At 36.4% G+C, this 17,736-nt stretch overlaps 1 protein-coding gene across 2 annotated transcripts; it reads left to right on the top strand.

Moving 5' to 3' along the window:
- The first annotated feature begins 948 nt into the window (after nt 1-948).
- slc30a7 (solute carrier family 30 member 7) lies at nt 949-17,666 on the top strand. 2 transcript variants are annotated; one of them, XM_077226289.1, is made up of 11 exons: nt 949-1,136; nt 1,657-1,758; nt 3,276-3,389; nt 3,557-3,644; nt 3,742-3,871; nt 3,964-4,116; nt 4,299-4,349; nt 7,434-7,569; nt 14,603-14,693; nt 16,688-16,837; nt 16,936-17,666. In XM_077226289.1, exons 1-11 carry the CDS (start codon nt 1,057-1,059, stop codon nt 16,981-16,983), a joined length of 1,143 nt encoding a protein of 380 aa, XP_077082404.1. In that variant the 5' UTR covers nt 949-1,056; the 3' UTR covers nt 16,984-17,666. The 2 variants fall into 2 exon arrangements, with proteins under 2 accessions (XP_077082404.1, XP_077082405.1); XM_077226290.1 differs by having other exon boundaries at nt 977-1,136; nt 3,281-3,389.
- The last annotated feature ends 70 nt before the right edge of the window (nt 17,667-17,736 follow it).

Genomic DNA, 17,736 nt, shown 5'->3' with positions numbered 1-17,736 from the left:
ATATATATATATATATATATATATATTTAAACCATAGACACGACCTTCAGGAGTTTATGTTGACAGTTTTCAAAGTCTTTCACGGTTTCACAATATTAAGAAACAAATAAATAAATTTAAATTCACAACATCTCAATTAACATACATTTACAGTATACAACCATAACTATATAATAAATCTTATAAAATATTAGTTTATTTTCTATTCATAATATTAATAAAAATTATTAGCTGTATATCTGAAAGTTTAAAAAATTGATGAAACAATTAAATAGAGAATTAAATAAATTACTTAACTTTTCATGAAAAGAAAAAATTATTGATGTTAGAGAAGGATAATATATAATATATTGTTTGAATGTTAGGAAGGATATTTCATAAATAAATAAATAAATAAATAAATAATGATTTTATTAGATACGCTAAACTTCTGCATATGAAAATAATAATTTATGAATGTCTAATAAATAATTTTCATAAAATATTCAGTCTATTTATAGCATTAATGTAAAAATACAAAATAATTATATTCTTTAATTTAGTTTTTTTTTCTAATCATTTTATTTCTTGATTTTTAAAAACAGGTTGGATAGATCAAAAAGTTAATAAATAAATACTTCACTTCGCATCTGTGTAATAAAAGAATAATGTATTATTGTTAGAAGGGCAATATTCATTAGCCTATATTATCAGAAGGATATTTCTAACATAAATAAATAAACAAATATATAAATAAAAACTCAACTTCACTTACATTTTGTAATACATTTTGAATATTTTGAATATTTCACACATGGACCTATAGGCCTACATGGATTGACTATTTAAATAATCAAAGATGAATGAATTAATGAATGAACGAACTTACAAAACATAAACATTACAATTAATATACATCTATCTAAGAAATCTGTGAGGTTTGTTCAATACAAGTTACACCGGGTCAGTGACATGACGCACGCGACGTCGGCGCGATGACTTTCCGCTGTTTTGCGTCCAGACGCTCGTGAAGCCGCAGTGCTGCTCAACGGCTTACCGGAGACGCTTCGCTGAAACATGCTCCCGTTATCCATTAAAGATGACGAGTACAAGCCTGCCAAATTCAACTTGTTCGTCAAGTTATCGGGCTGGTTCAGGTAACGACGCTTAAATGTATAATAATTCATTGAGTTTTACTCACAGCTGTCGGTTTTGTGTGGCTAATGCAGTTAGCATGCTAGTTAGCTCGCGAAACTGTATTCAAAATGTGTCTATAAAACATTATTTAGACTAATTCCTTTACAAAACATATAAAGAGATTAAATACATCCTGAAAAGTAAATTTAACTGTTATGACAAGGAAGCAAGACCGTTTCAGGTTATCGTTCAGGCAGACAGATGTTAGCAAAGCGAAGTAAACATTTAACAAGATTTATAATGTCTCTCAATTTACTTTATTACACGTGTTAAAATATATTCCACAACAAAACACGTCTATTGAGAGTGTATCTGGACCCCATGTCATTTCCCCAGAGCATTTCATTTTAATAAACTGAAGTCGTGTATTTGTTAGCTGTGGGTTTAACGTTACAGCCAGTCTGTCTGGTCAGGCCACTTTCTTAAATGAATCAGTCTGAAAACTCCCTCTTTATTTTTTATCTGTGTGTTCTTCTCCAGATCAATTCTTGCCGATAAAACCTCTCGCAATCTGTTTTTCTTCCTGTGTTTGAACCTGTCCTTCGCGTTCGTGGAGCTGAGTTACGGCATATGGAGTAACAGGTAACGTTAACTGTAGGGGGCCAAATAAGAATATGCCACGTAGGTCTAATGTGGGATGAGCTAGTGTGCTTTTGTTTAGGGCCCTTAGGTCTGTTAGGGATGTTTTGAATTGAGTTTCTCTCAAGATCTGTTATCATAGTCATTGAAGTGAGATTGATGGCTGATCGAAGTAAAAAAAATAATAATACAGGATGTGGCTCAACATATTGAGGTGTTTTTTCTAGATGAGCATATGTGAGCATATAGGTATATTTGATTGTTTAACAATGCTTTTAATGCCCCAAAAAGCTTTTTAGTGAAGCAGGTCTGGCTTGGTTTTGAGAAACAGCTGTAATATTCCAAATATACCAAATATGGAAAAAGGGGATTAACCATTTGTATGCCATTGGATATTAGGGTGTATTTTGCCATATGTTCATCATACATGCACTTTCTTTGAGGTTGTAAAATTGTTTAAACTTAAAGAGTTTTATATTGTTTTTATCCATATTTCTGATGTGTATTATTAGGTTGTGCACACTGACAGCAATTTCCTGTGACAAAGTTAGCAAAGTTAGTTTTTTTTATTTTCAGTTGTTTGTTTTATGTAGGCCTGTATATTTTATTATTATTGTACACTGATCATTTATTCATGACATTTATTTATTATTTATTATTACTTGATGAATAATAACAAAAAACATAATATGTAATTATTGTAGTAATAATAATAATCTTTATTATTATCCAATACTATATGGATGATACTAATAACAACAACAATTTTATTATAATTATAAAATATATAATAATAATAATTAATGAATTTATACACTGAAAATATTATGCAAATTATACAAGCTCAAAAATGGTAATGCAGACAGCAAAAATTGAATTTTTATTATTTTTATTACTATTATTATTATTTATTATCAATAACAATTATTATTTTTTATTTTGTTATTGTTGTTTATAGTATTTTATTTATACACTGATCATATTATGCAAATGAATATCCAGATAGTGAAGATGTTATTATTTATTATTATATCAATACAAATAATACTTTTTTTACAATTAATTTGATGTGAAATTATTAATTATTATAATTGATTTAATACACTTTCATATGAAAATAGTATACAAATGGGAGTGCTTGCAGCGAAGCCTGAAATAAGGATTATTATTTTTATTATAATAATTTAATAGACTATCTGCCATTCGATAATTGATAAACTGAATTATTATGATGAACTATTTCATTGCATTAGTACATTTTAAAAGTTATAATAATCTTGTTTTTTTATTTATTTTTTTATTCACTGAAATTATCTATTTAATTTTGCACAGTTTGACCCACTTGCAACCAACAATACTTGAAACCCAAATCTCGATGAACATATCGTTGTCTTTAAATGAAAGAGTGAGTAATGTCTAACAAAAGGCCTTACGTGACTGACCTCAATATAGGGTGGGATGCAGTTCTCAGGTTTCATGATTATTAAACACTTCCCTTTTTGTGTTGCTTTGATTCTCAGTTTAGGTTTGATATCCGATTCCTTTCACATGTTCTTTGACTGCACTGCTCTCCTGGCAGGCCTTGCAGCATCAGTCATCTCACGGTGGAGGTCCAACGACTCCTTCTCATACGGGTGAGAGACCACATCATAACTTAAAACAACTTTTGTGCTAGAGTACCAATGACACAAGTTTCCTATGAAGGATATATTTACTTCTGCTTGCGTGGTGTTGACAGGAAACGGTGTCTTTGGTTGCATCACTGGATTCTTATGCATGCCCATTTTATTTATTTTTGTAGGTATGTCAGAGCAGAAGTTCTCGCGGGCTTTGTGAACGGCCTTTTTCTCATCTTTACCGCATTCTTTATCTTCTCAGAAGGAGTAGAGGTACGTACGGTTATAAGATTACAGTTGATTCACTTGCCAAGTGACGCTGATCCAGTAAAATCTGTTTATGAATGATGCCATCTCGTCTTCTCACCAGAGGGCGCTGGAACCCCCTGATGTGCACCATGAACGCTTGCTCCCGGTGTCTATAGCAGGGCTGTTGGTGAATCTTGTAGGAATATTCGTTTTTCAGCATGGAGGACATGGACATTCACACGACGGTGAAGGTAAGTATCTTGTAACTATTAGGTGAAACCGCTCCCGAGTCGTTCACACACGTGCTTCTTCATAGATGTGTCCTCTCGTTTCATATTTTAAGGTCATGGCCACAGTCATTCTCTATTTAATGGGAATGTGGGACATGGACACAGTCATGGAGACCACGGCCACAGTCATGAGTCCAAACATGGACATGATCATGGGCATTCACACGGAGGACATGGCCATTCGCATGACGATCCCCACTGCCACGGTAACACCTCAAGTTATCTCTCTGATTTGTGTGTTATATCTATTTCGAGCCAGTACTGTTATAATGCATCAGATGTGTTATTTGGTGTCCTCATGCTGTGTCAAAATTTTAGAAGCTGTTTTGATGCATCGTGATGGTGTCTGGTATAGCATGATTCATTTCTAATCTGTCTGTGTCCTCAGATGACCAATCACACACACCGGGGAAAGGTGCCAGCAAGCAGATATTACAAGGTATGTTTTCTTATTTATGTTTAGTCACCACCAGAGGGCACTAGAGATCTCTTGTTTAACGATAATCAGCATGCTTTTAGCAAGGTACCAGATATGAAAATATTTAGAACCACATCTATCAGGTCTAGACATCTTTTTCCTCTTTTATAGGCGGTCAATATTTTGAAATCTTAGTAGATGAGGTTCTGTAGTCGTAACAATTCCGAAAATTCTGCATCTTCATTTAAACAAGGAAAACACTTGAAATGAGTGGTCTACATCGGATGTGACTGGATGATGGACTTTTATGTGTGACGAAGTGACACCTCTGACCATCCCAACCTCTAACCTTTGACTTGGACTCTAACCTGGTTAACACTGACACTAGAGCAAGTGCGGTACACTGTCGCTTTAAATCCCTTTGTCCGAGCTTCTGTGGGAAAGAGCAGAGCAGAGAAAGTAGTTTGTCCCCTTCACCCTGGCACACACAGAGAGAGAATGGATCCTTTGGGAGGCCTGCTCGAGGGAGAAAGAACGGGGCACCGAAGGGAGGACCACGTAGAGAAGGGGGAGGGGAGGAGAGGAGGTGACAGTGCAAAAGGTTACACTGCCTCCATCCCAGCCGAGGATCCTCTTCTCCACTCACTGTGATGAATTGCAAGTAGTTTGTACCAACCTTCCACCCTGAAGCTCGTCACGTCTATTTTGGCTCTTTGGAATTGCATACTAGTGTTCTACTTTTACTTTTTACGCAGAGCTTAGTATGCTAATTTTCTCTATGCGTAGTATAATTAGATTTGCCAAAATGTGCAGTATGCAATATAATGCACTGCACAGACTACTGTGCCCCAAAATGCAATGCCAATGGTTGACATTTTCACACAATTATCATCATTATTATATTGTATTTCAATATTATAACTTTTTTTTTAAATAATATAAATTCAATTATTAATATTATTAATTTCCCAAAATAATGTTATTTGGAAAAAATATAATGGAATATATTAATTTTATTATTATTATTATTATTATTAGTAGTAGTAGTAGTAGTAGTCATAGTAGTAGTAGTCGTAGTATTAGTATCATTATGAGATGAAAATATTAATTAGATATTGATATTATTTTACAAAAGACAAACGTTTTCATTAATAATAATAATAAAAAAAATGGTTTAATAATAGAGTAATAGAATAATTTAATAAGTAATTTGGCAAAAAACATTGTTTTAATTTTTTTATTATTATTATTATTAATAAATTAAAACAGTTGTATTATTTTACAAAAAAAAATATTAAGGAAATTAATATATTTATAATAATAATAAAAAGAGTGATATGTTTTATCCAGTGTTTTAGAAGTGTTTTTATTGTAAAAAATAGTTTTAATTAATAATAGTATTGAATATAATTTTTATATAAATATGTTATTACCAAAATAAATACTTTCAGGTCATTTTCTTTTTCATTTTTCTACTGTTCCCATTGCTATTTTATTGTCTTAATTGTTGGCAGTATATACTGCATAGAATTTGGTAAATAGTAAGCTAGTATTCTATTCTAAACACAGCCTGTTTATAAGGACGCGCCGCGGTGAGCTCCAGTATTCTCGTTATTTTTCTCGTATTTGCTTTGACCACATTTGGATGGGGTCTTCACTTATTAGGGAGTTTGCTCCAATACTGCGGTCATGCTTTCTGCAAAACTGAGAGTAACCGCAAGTATGTCATCTCATTCTGGGGAAAGGAAAGGACTTAGTGGACTGTCTCATGGCGTGCCATCACACCACAGTCCACAACTATTCTCCAGTGTCAAGACAGGACAGTCAGTACAGACCTTTGAGTTTAGGAAATGTTGACTAACTCACTTCAAGGTTTTAGCGTAGTATTGTATGTTTTGATATATTCTGGAGATTTTGTCTGGGAGGATAGTCTTACAGGTTAGCTATTCATTCTCGGATGTTCTCAAATTACCTCTTTGTGAAATGACATCATCAGTTTGAGGGTTACCACTAGATCCCAGACAGCAAGTTCTGTCCACAGTTATGTTTTGAATATGGGTGCTAGCTAAAGTTGTATCCTCATCTCAGACTCAATATTTACTCAATATTAGTGATATTTAAGTGAAAACCAGAACCTTTCATGTAGACAAAAGCCCTAGTGTGGGGGGTTTTCAATTTGTTTTATTAAAGATTTAGTTATAATATTAATGTTACATTAATTATTACATTATTAATACTAATTTGAGATATCGTAAAATATACTTTTGATATTTTTGTATATAATTTATATATTTATATACACTACCATTCAAAAGTTTGAGGTCACTATTAGGTATGCGCAATATATTGGCCACCCTATCGGTATCGGCCCATATTTTAATTTTTAATGTTAGCGTTATCGGTCCGATAAGAACATTTGAATTTAGATTTTGATTTATTGGCCAAAATATATCTGTTATCGGCTTTGAAATAGAAAGAATTATCAGTTATTGGTATCGGCTAAAATTTTTTATATCTGTTCATCCGTAGTCAATATAAATATACATCAGCAAGGATGCATTCAATTCATCAAAAGTGGCAGAAAAGACATTTATAATTCTACAAAAGATTTATTTTTCAAAAAATGCTGTTTTGTTGAACTTTCTATTCAACGAAGATTCCTGAATTTTTTTTCACAAGAATAAAGCAGATGATCAACATTGATAATAATTATAAGAAATGTTTCTTGTGCTCAAAATCAGTATATTAGAATGATTTCTAAAGGATCACGTGACACTGAAGACTGGAGTAATGATGCTAAAAATTCAGCTTTGCATCACAGGAATAAATTAGATTTCAAAATGTACTGAATTAGAAAACAGTTATTTTAAATTGTAACAATATTTTACATTATTACTGTTGTACTGTATTTTTAATCAAATAAATGAAGCATTAGTGAGCATAAGAGACTTCTTTCAAAAACATTTAAAACATCTTAACAAGTCCAAATTTTAAATGGTAATGTGTATTTCTTTAGGTTTTGGAACAATTAACATTTACATTTATTTGTTAAGCAGACGCTTTAATCCAAAGCGACTCACAAAATGCAAATTTTCTTCATTGCAGGAGTTTTTCTTCACATTGTTGCGGACACATTGGGCAGTGTCGGAGTCATCATATCAGCCATCCTAATGCAGAAATACGACCTGATGATCGCAGACCCTATCTGCTCCATGCTCATCGCACTTCTCATAGGAGTGAGGTGAGTACGCACACCTCGGCCCACGCTGTTATGAGCACTGACCTCTCTCTTCTCTGCTCAAGACACCTCCACCCTCAACCCCACCCAGAAACCCTCAACGGCACGCAACACAGATTATACAAAAGCCACTTCACAGTGCCCTTCACCAAGAGCCTTGTGGAGCCGTTGGCACTCCAGCCGGGTGAATTACAGGATACACGCTCGGAGGGTGGAGCCCAGAGCACTTTCTCAACATGTGGCAAAGCCAGAAAACCTAGGACTGTAGTCTCTCATGTGGCATTTTTCAAACAACTCCAGTCGAGCAAGAAAAATGCATGCTTGTCTAGCATTCTTGTGCCTTTGTTCGCTTTTTAAACCTACCAAATCCACCATTCCTCCTGCATAATCTCGGAAAAAGTATCAGATAGTATTATGGTGATGAATAGGCTTAGTTTTTTCTGTGTGATGTAGGTAAATGTGTGTAAAGACTGTGTAAATTTGAGCAGGAGCTGCTGTGTGTGTGCCCCATGTTTAAATTGCAGATGGCCTGTGGTTACCGTGCTTCAGTGAAAATACCACCGTTCTGATGGAGAACGTGGCCCCTTTTTGCAAAATGCACAAGTCTTTCCCGTATATTCATCTCGTTTCTCCAACCCCCCTCTTCCTCGCTCTTGTCCATGTTTGAGGCTTTTCTTCTCCCTCTCTGGAATGTGGTGGCGATCTGTGAATGTTACTGCAACAAAGGCATCTTTTAAGATGGATTTTTCCTTCTCTTTGTTTCACAAAGAGGGGAGGTTTATGTCATAGACCCCAGCTTAGACATTTTTTCCCCTCTGTTCTTGAGTTTTCCATGCAGTTGCAGAGTGGCAAATACTGAGAATTGAGACTAAGGCTGAGAGTATGGACACTTTCCCACATTGCACCTGCGTGGCGACGTCTCTGTCTCATTCAGGTGCAATCTGGAGGCGGATCTGGTATGGCACATGCACAAAGGTATCACATGAAAATGGAAAGTCCTTCATTTCCAGAGCACATAATTAAAATAGTTGCAAACTAGAATGGAGCTTAGCCTCCCTCACATAAAGCTCTAGACGTCTCGTTCCTGTGGTACATATGTAGACATTATCTTTTGACGCTAACAGATTTTGATATGACTAAACCTGTATTGGTTTTCTCAGACCTCAGATTAAGTTCACAATTGAATATTAGCATTCAGTATATTATATTGGGCAGTATAACTACTGGTCAAACGTTTGGGGTTGGTAAGATTTTTTGGGGGGGGGGTTGGTAAGAAGTCTCTCCTGCTCTTCTAACACTTCTGTCTGCTACTCTTAAAAATTATTATGTGGAACAGTATGTCAAATTGCTTCATTATGGAACGATAAGCATTCCAAACAACGTTCTAAATCACATGGCCCAAATTAAAACTTTATTTTGTATTTTTAATAAAATTTTATGTAAAATTGGTCAAAGGAGTTAAAAGAAGTTAAATTGAGGAATTAATAACTTCTAATTGGAAGGCCATGTCAAACACATTGCATTGTGGGGTACTGTAGTATACCTGTTTTCCAGGGACGTGCAGTCAGGGTAGGCAGGGTAGGCAGTGCCTCACCAAAGGAAATGTTGACATTACATTTATTAATTCCAAGAGCTTTATTAATTCACCACATTATTAATTGTATTTATTTTATTCCAAATATTAATTTTTGTAACACAATTTTTCAGGAATACACATATAATATACTCCTTTTGCCATTGTTTGCTCCTAAAAATCATTGTTTCATGCAGAAAATTCTAGGCCATGGCCATTGAGGCAGAGGTTAGCAGTGCCTCTTTGGTCCATAGAACGTAGTTTACGTAGATTTGCGCATGCGCAGTCAGTTCTCGTGCTGTCTTGAATTATCAACATTGCGGCAGAGACCGAGCGTGCTTCATGTCACATGATCCACTCGCTCTCAATCACTCCTCGCTTCAAGCTACTTAGCATCCACCTATGAAGAAAAAGAGCTGTGGTCGCTAACGGGAAAGTCCATGCGTCTATCCCTCTGGGCAAAGATGTCAATTACTTTGTTGTAAAAGTCCTCTTTGTTGGGTGTATTTCTCAATTTCACGAGTCTCTCCTTTTCAATGGAAATAAGAGCCAGGAGGAAAGTCTGTTCTGCTCCATTCACGTCAGAGGCGCCCGCGCCGTTGGATGGGCAGTTGCCGCATCACAGCCTATGAGCGAGCCATACGCTCACTGTGCTAACGTTAGCTGTGCAGCTGCAAATGCGTTTTATAGGCTTCAGTAAATCGAGGAAAAGGAGTTTCGTCTACAAATAAAAGTAAGCACCCCCTTTAAAACGTAAATTATTCATTTATTTATTATTTTTAAAACCCTTATATTGGCTTGTGTTTGTTGTCTGATGGTGGGCTAACAGTTATAGGCCTGCTATGCGCTATGAGAACACCAAAATGTTCTCTCTTCCATACCCTGGTGCGCCGTCACCTCTGCCTTATTTGTACTGTAGGTCTATCTGTGCGATTATGGTGCATTTCGTAAGGGTTAAAATGCTGTTTTGTAGTTTTTTTTTTAATCCTGGTGCGCCGTCGCCAGACGCTCATTGCGTGTCGGTGTGTGCGCCTTGCGCAGTTTGTAGGAGCGAATTTAAGCTGTTTTTGTACTGTAAAGCTGTACTGCTGACACAATGTTTTCTGACTGTAGCCTATTCAAATCCTGGTGCGCCGTCACCAGAGTGACCAGACCAATAGTGTGTATGTGGCTGTCTTTGCGCGTTTGCGCATTTTGATGGAATGACTAGGCTGCTTGTCGGTTCGCTGACAACGCGCCGCCTCCCTCTCTTACTGTGTCCCGCACAAAACATTTGTTTGTTGTATAAGTCATAAGATAGATGTGTCCATTCATTTGATTATTAGATTTGATTGTGCATTAGCCTCACATATGACTGACTTTGCTGTATGCAGGCAGCGATGTGATGATGCCTGATATGATCTTGGGTTGCTACATTAACTGAATGAATATATGAACATATATGCCACATTGATAGGTCACAGCCTACCCATGACAAGATTTCACCGTACGTTACCGCTGTTTTCGTCCATATAATATGTCAGTGGGGACCAAAACTATTTTGGAACCCATTGACTTTTTTCCAAAGTATTTTATGTTGTGTTCCACTTAAAGTTGTGGGACAAAACTACAACCATTTTGCCAGATGTAGAAGGTCAAAGGTACTTGCGAAATTTGCATACTATATACTGCAGAAATAGTTGTATTCTAGTATGCTATTCTGAAAACAGCCCAAGAAAAAGTGATGCATTATCCAGAACTAGGCTTAATGTGTTTGGGGAAACCTGCCTGTTATGTATATAGATTTATTAAACACATGATACCAGTAGGAAAGATGTGGACCAAAGCACGAATTTATCTGCAACTGTAGACTCTCTTATGTGTTTGAACGTCATGTCTGTCTACGTCTGGCGCAGCAGAATCATTTATTGTTCGAGTCTTGTGAGAGATAAACCATAATTGGCCGCGTGGAATGTCTGTGGTTCTTCGTTTGATCGTTAAAATGGACTCTGCTTTGTTTGGACAGCGTTTTCCCCATGCACCCCACATTGTGAGATTGATATTCTCAGTAGAGTGCCTGATCTTTAGAGATTTTGATCCAGCCATCTTGCTCACATTCAGATGTTTGACCTTTCACTAGGGTGATGGACTTCTCCTTCATCAGCCGCACCTGAGGCGTGACCCATGTGCGCGGGACTCTCCGCAAAAGACCCCCTGCTGTACGCGAACCGGGGCGTGTTTAGCTAAGGCCGCTCTGGGTGCGGAAGCCTTGCTTTAGGGGGATATCTGGAGAGCTGTGTTGGTACCCTGTGATTAGTAAGAGGGAGTGGAGGAGTCCTGCTGCTGTGACCTACAGCAGTCCCCCACCACCACGCTTTGGGTCGCAGCCTAAAGCCCAAGGAATGGGCGAGTAAGGAACGTTAACAGTAATTAACATTTGTTCTGGGTGAACTAAGCTGGGCCTTTGAGGATGGATTCGTTTGTCTCTCTAAAGCTGCTTTTGTTTCATGTTACTGTTTTGTTATTTGATTTACTGTATTTCTTCACATAATGTGTTTTAACACTGTGCTGTCTGCATAACTAGCTACTTTACACTACTTTTTTTCAGAATTCTGATTCATGGTGTTTAATTGGTGGGGAGCAAGCCACATTTACATGATGCAACATCATTCACTTTATTTTAGCTCAGCTCTGTACATTAAAATAATGAACGTTCACCGTTAACTTGATTTCATTTTAATATCATATTAACTGGTAAGTTCTAGCTATTATAGAGCATATTTAGAAACAATTATTTGATTATTTTTGCATAACATTTCATTAAAATACATACAAAAATAAAATACATGATTTATATATAATTTAATAAAGAAATGTTATGCAATAATAATGTAAATATATTAAATATGCATACAGTATATATTTATTTGGCTAGATAATATTATTAATATATATGTATTAATTTAATAAATTATTAAATATATAGGCTAATCACTTATTTAGCTATATTTATATAGTAGACTCTAAATATATTTTTGTATTTTAAAAATAAAATATTTAATTTTTTTTACAGTCTTAATTTTTTAGGTGAAATGAGACAGACGATTCATCCAGGTTTACGTAAATTGTCTTGTATATTCAGATTGAACCCCTTTTTACAATCAGCTTTGTGGCAAGAGAAAAAGTTATAGTATTAGTAATAATTTATAGTAAAGTATTGGCGGAGCTGGTCAGATGTTCAAATGTCTGTAGACACTCATTCTACAAAAATATGCCCTTGAATCCAGACATACGTTTTATGTTCAAGGCCTAATAGCTATTCGACCATAACGGTGAGTGCAGTAGGTTCCTAGCAGTAAAGCACCTTAAGCTTTTTGTGGTAGAATCCCAAGAACTTCTTGCCCTAGTAATGGAAAAGTTTGTTTCCTTTTCCATATAAATCTCAAGTTAAAAGTACCTGCTCTAATTCCCACTGTGCTGATTCAGACACAGACTTCACATCATTCCTGTGGTGGTTCTGGTGTCATAAATGCTTCTGCTCTCCAATTTAGAGGCTAGGGTTGTCTGGGCGTGATAACTAATAATTTCTGTGCGGTTTAGAAGTGCTTGTGTTTTACTGTGACTAAGTTTATAGATGATTACATTCGTCCGTGCAGAAATAATTTATCCTGATTGTCACCCTGACCTAGGTGGTGACATTTTGTCTATGTCACTGGCCAGCTTACCCTTGACACTCGCACGTAATTGCATTTTGGCTGGCTGAGTCACTAATGTAACTGCATTACGGGCTTTTTCGGGCAGGTTAGCGATCAAGCACCAGTGAACGGTGAGTGCCTCCGTTTCAATGAACAGGAAGGTGTGGAACAATAGTATGATGTCAGAGGTCTGAGGTACCCTCATCCAGTACTTTCCTGTTTTCATTTTATTTTCTAAAAGAGGGACAAACAGACCAGTTACTGAGAGGAATGCACAGTGGCCAGTTTTATGATGACCTGTCATGTCGATGGAAACAAATGGTCATATGTTGCAGTGGAATAGGTAACAGACAATAGAAAATCCTTCAGGAAGTTGGCATGTTCTGTGATGTGACATGCTATACTCCATATAACACTATTTTAAACAGCATTTTATTCTTAATTATTCTTTATTTATTTATAAATGGCTCTTTTGTAACCTAATTTTAATTAAGAGTCTACATGAAATAGTAGTATATAAAATTGCGTATATAGTATATTAAATAATAATTATATATATATGCGGTCAGTCTGCTAGTAGACTTGATTTTTTTTACTTTCCAGGTGTACTCAAGCTGATCGATCCAAAGGACGAGACAGACCAATCAGGCTCTGGTGTCATGTTCCTATATGGCTTTTGTTCGGTTGTTTGGTAAACCACAGTCATTTTAAGTGAAGTATTAACAAAAATGTTTGCATGCATTGCAATTTAACAAGTGCATTTAACGCATTACCTAATGTTACTTGACCACAAAGAGTGCTGAGTAGTCAGTAAAGCTATAGATTGGTCTGGAGCACAGTGCTAATATTACTCATCTGAAAGTCTGTAGCACCTGACAGGAACATTTCAGCCGAGTCAAGACATGACCATTGTGAAATCGAAGCCTTGTGAGTAATATGATTGCAGTTTATAATAAGTTATCAAAATAATGTTGGGGCAAAATATTTTTAAGGCTGACATTGTTGCTGTTTTAACTTTTTTAAGAAGGTCAAATGCTGTGAAATGCTTCTTTGTTGATTGCCACATTTGCGTTTCAGTTCTGTGAAGGTCTAAAAGAGACAACGATCAGCTTCTCCACTTTGGCGTGTCCCAAACTGAGGCTGGGGTTTCAGGGAGGAGTTCAGGAGAATGTGGGGGTGATAGAGTAGATTAGGGACCGGTAAAGGAGTCCAAACCAAGGAACCCTCTAATGATTCCCAGATGGAGCAGTGGTCAGGCCTTGAAGGTTTGAAAGAGGACTGATGACTTTCTAAGATGCTGGCCTAGCCAAGACCTAGCTTTGATGGGGCAGAAACGGCTGACTGGTTAGGAGAGAAATAGTCTTAGTCCTTTCCTAACCAGTCAACCGTTTCTGCCAAATGATTCTTCTGCAGAATGGATGGGTTTGGATGTCTATCCTAGTGTGCTCAGGGTTACTTGCCGACTCACGCGCACTATAGCTGTTGGAATGACATCAGCACAGCTCTCTGCAACTCCAACCCAACTATAAGATGCGCAAGTTTGTTGGACCATGTTTAGCACGCTCTGAAAAATCATGACAAACAAGAACTCTTTTCATTAGGATTATGACAGAATTTCCTCTCCCCAGTTTTATAACAAGATGCGGGAAGCTGTAAAATTACAAACCAAATCAATACCCAATGACGTTATGTGTGGCGTCCCTTCCTGTTGCCAGAGTTGTACTTGGCGCCTATTGAGTTAATTTCTGATAGAACGGCGACTAATTTCTGACTTTCCTCTTTCCCACAGTGTGGTTCCTCTGCTCAGGGAGTCCATAGGGATCTTGATGCAACGAACGCCTCCTTCTCTGGACCATGCCCTTCCTGAATGCTACCAAAGGGTGAGTCGTTTCCATCTCTTGGATCCTGTTCTTCGTATTTGACTTCTTGGTTAGGGAGTTTCAGGATAATCTGGGATATAAACAAAAATTAACTAACCAAGTAGCCACATTTGAAGATTCAGGAACTTGACACCATATTGAGGGTCTGATCTTTAAACTTTATCCAGCTGCAAAATGGCGATGCCAGATAGTCCTTAACCTGTTAAGCTTAAAACCCAGTTTTGAAAAATCCCCAGAAATGGCATACCCAAACTAAAACAGATACAGTTCATGAACCCTTTGTACTAAAAGCAGAAGTATGATCTCATTTGAAAGCTGACACCTGCCAGTTTATTGTAAATGTAGAATTAATTATTGTCATAATGAAAAAATAGTTATAAATAGCTTCAAAGTTTTGAAAAGTTATTAGAAATATATTTTTATGAAATATCTTCATAAAAATTATATTGAAGTTGGTATTGTATCAATCTATGAATGCACTGCAGCTAAAGCCACATGTCTGACCATGTTATATTTAAAATCTGAAGATGACAAGTCTAAAACTCTGTATTTAGTTAAATGTTTTTCAAGATCATGTCATATGACTTTATTTTGATTAGACTCTAAAATGCAAACTGATGTTTATTGCCATGTTCTAAGCATCTATTCAGTCTATTGTCTATATTGTTTTGTGGTGCAAACGAGCCCCATTCAGTCTCAGTCTTCCTTGCACACATTCACACCTGTCCGGCCTGGTTATGGCTCTAAATATGTTTTTCTTTTGTCTTCATTATTATTACTAACGACCGGCTATTCACACTGTTTCAATCCCTAATTTCTTTTTTCAAAGTTCTCACTTCACGTCCTTCTTGAAAAAAAGAAACATTTCAGTAAGCATTCTTATTTAGAAAAAATCATAAAAATAACAGCTAGGTGGCAGGTTAGCTTAGCACACCATCAATACACGACAATTTATGAGATTAAAACCATGTTTGTTCTCCAAATTTACTTTATAACGCAAGTCGAGTGTTTTAAATAACCTTCTGTGATCTGATTTGGCGTCAGATAAAAAAAATCGGACAGAAAATATATTATTTTATAGTATTCTGCACAATGATAAAGTCTATATCGATTAGCATTACATTATAAATATAATATATTATTATGAAAAAAAATCGGACAGAAAATATATTATTTTATAGTATTTTCTTTCATGGCTCAAAGAACACAGGTAAATCAAATATCATTGCAATCATGTTTATTGTCTTCAAAACGTCTTTATCTGCATGTTACAGCGATCTCTGGAAGCTTTGTTTTTGTGTCAGGACTTCCTGAATGTCACATTATTATGGCACTTCTTCATGTGTTCCAAATATGGACTGCATGTGCACACGGCGCCCTCAGGCTGCCAGTATGGATTGAAAACATAGTACATCAGAGTATCCAGCGCTCATAATGATTACAACGGCCCATAAATTCAATAAATATTATTCCTGTCTATATAAATCTGAAGTAAACCTATGAGAATCTATCAATATTTCTCCAAATCTGCACATTTTTGAGCTAAAAGCCCTGAGAGACGTTGTTTTGTCAAGCGTTGTCATGACGACCTCACAGGAGTTTTTTTCTGAATGAGACCGGCTGACGCTCATAATTCATATTAAAGGTATCGACTCATTTTTTGATTGCATAACTCCTGACACAAATTAAGACACAACTGTCACTATAAGTTTCTTAGAATACAATAGTGGTCAAATACTGAAAGTTGAGTCTTTTATCTTTTTAATGATGTATAGTTTGTCCACGTAATAACTTTAAATCTGATAGTAACTTTGAACTATTTAAACAAAAAAACGCTTCAGTGCGCCGGTGCTCTGGCAACGGTTAAAAGGTTAAACATTTCCTTATAACCAACAAATGTGGCCTTAATGACCACCAGAACCTCCTCAATTTGTCACGTTGCAAGATTGCAAAAAAAGAAGGTTGCATTTGCTAACCAGTAATGTTCTTCGCAGGTCCAGCAGCTTCAGGGGGTCTATAACCTTCAAGAACCTCACTTCTGGACCCTTTGCACAGACGTCTACATCGGTACACTCAAACTCCTTGTGGCGCCCAATGCAGATTCTAGATGGCTTCTCAGCCAAACGCACAACATTTTCACACAGGTGGGGACTGTTGGAAAATACAGCTTTAACAAAGTCATCTCGCTCATTAAAGGTAATTTCAAAGTTTCCATTACATGATCTTTCCGCCCTGTGCCCAGGTTGGCGTCAGACAACTGTATGTTCAGATTGAAGTGGCTGCCATGTAGGAGTCGGCCAAATTTCTCCTGATCTTTGGGAGTCCTGGGACCAAAGACCTTCTGTGCTGCTGTGGGGAAGTTCTCCACCTCAACCCATCCCTTTGGGTTTCTGTCGCTCCACCTCCATCTTGGATCAAGATGGAGCTGGTGCAGTCCAGCAGTCTGACTCCACTCTTGCCAGAAAACGACAACTGACCAGCTACAACAATCTGAGGTTTTGGAGGGTAGAAAGAACTTGCAAAATTTTTGCACCCTCTTGGTCATTTGACGTTTGTTTTTTGAAGTTCCCCATTGCTTTTTACTTTTATGATCCCACCAAACTGTTTCTTTTCCTCATAATTGTCGCCCTTTTCCATGATCAGAATGGGGTTTTAATTATTGGTGGTATGAATGTGGAGTTCAGTGGACATTTGTAAAAAAAAAAAAAAAAAAAAATAGCAGTATGTGATTCATTGTCTCTTTTTGTACATCGCCTGCTTTGTGTATCAGTTGCACAGTTGTAAAGAGGTGCAGAATTTGTTTGCTAATGCCATTATGTAAACATAAACAGATTTGCCTGCATATTTCTTAAGTGCCTTTTTAAAAACAATCATGGACAATCGCTTGGACCGTGTTTTGATGGTCAACATGAATGCGATGAAAACTGGATCTTTATGAATTTGAGTTGTCTACAATTAAAACATTCCTTTGCATTTGGCTTTGCTGTTTAATGCATGGTGTAAAGTTTGTATGAACAACTTTCTAAAACCTCATATCAACAGA

This window comes from Siphateles boraxobius, unplaced genomic scaffold (genome assembly GCF_051911475.1).
Source record: "Siphateles boraxobius isolate OS27281-9 unplaced genomic scaffold, OSU_SipBor_1 13, whole genome shotgun sequence".
Classification (NCBI taxonomy): domain Eukaryota; kingdom Metazoa; phylum Chordata; class Actinopteri; order Cypriniformes; family Leuciscidae; genus Siphateles; species Siphateles boraxobius.
Note: the sequence above shows the minus strand (reverse complement) of the source record. Positions and strands in the feature narration are given on the sequence as shown.

Bases quoted from the DNA above. Each gene is read 5' to 3' on its own strand.
- slc30a7 (XM_077226289.1), top strand. From the start codon at position 1,057: ATGCTCCCGTTATCCATTAAAGATGACGAGTACAAGCCTGCCAAATTC. The intron at 1,137-1,656 runs GTAACGACGCTT...GTTCTTCTCCAG, and splicing joins AAGTTATCGGGCTGGTTCAG to ATCAATTCTTGCCGATAAAA. The intron at 1,759-3,275 runs GTAACGTTAACT...TTTGATTCTCAG, and splicing joins TACGGCATATGGAGTAACAG to TTTAGGTTTGATATCCGATT.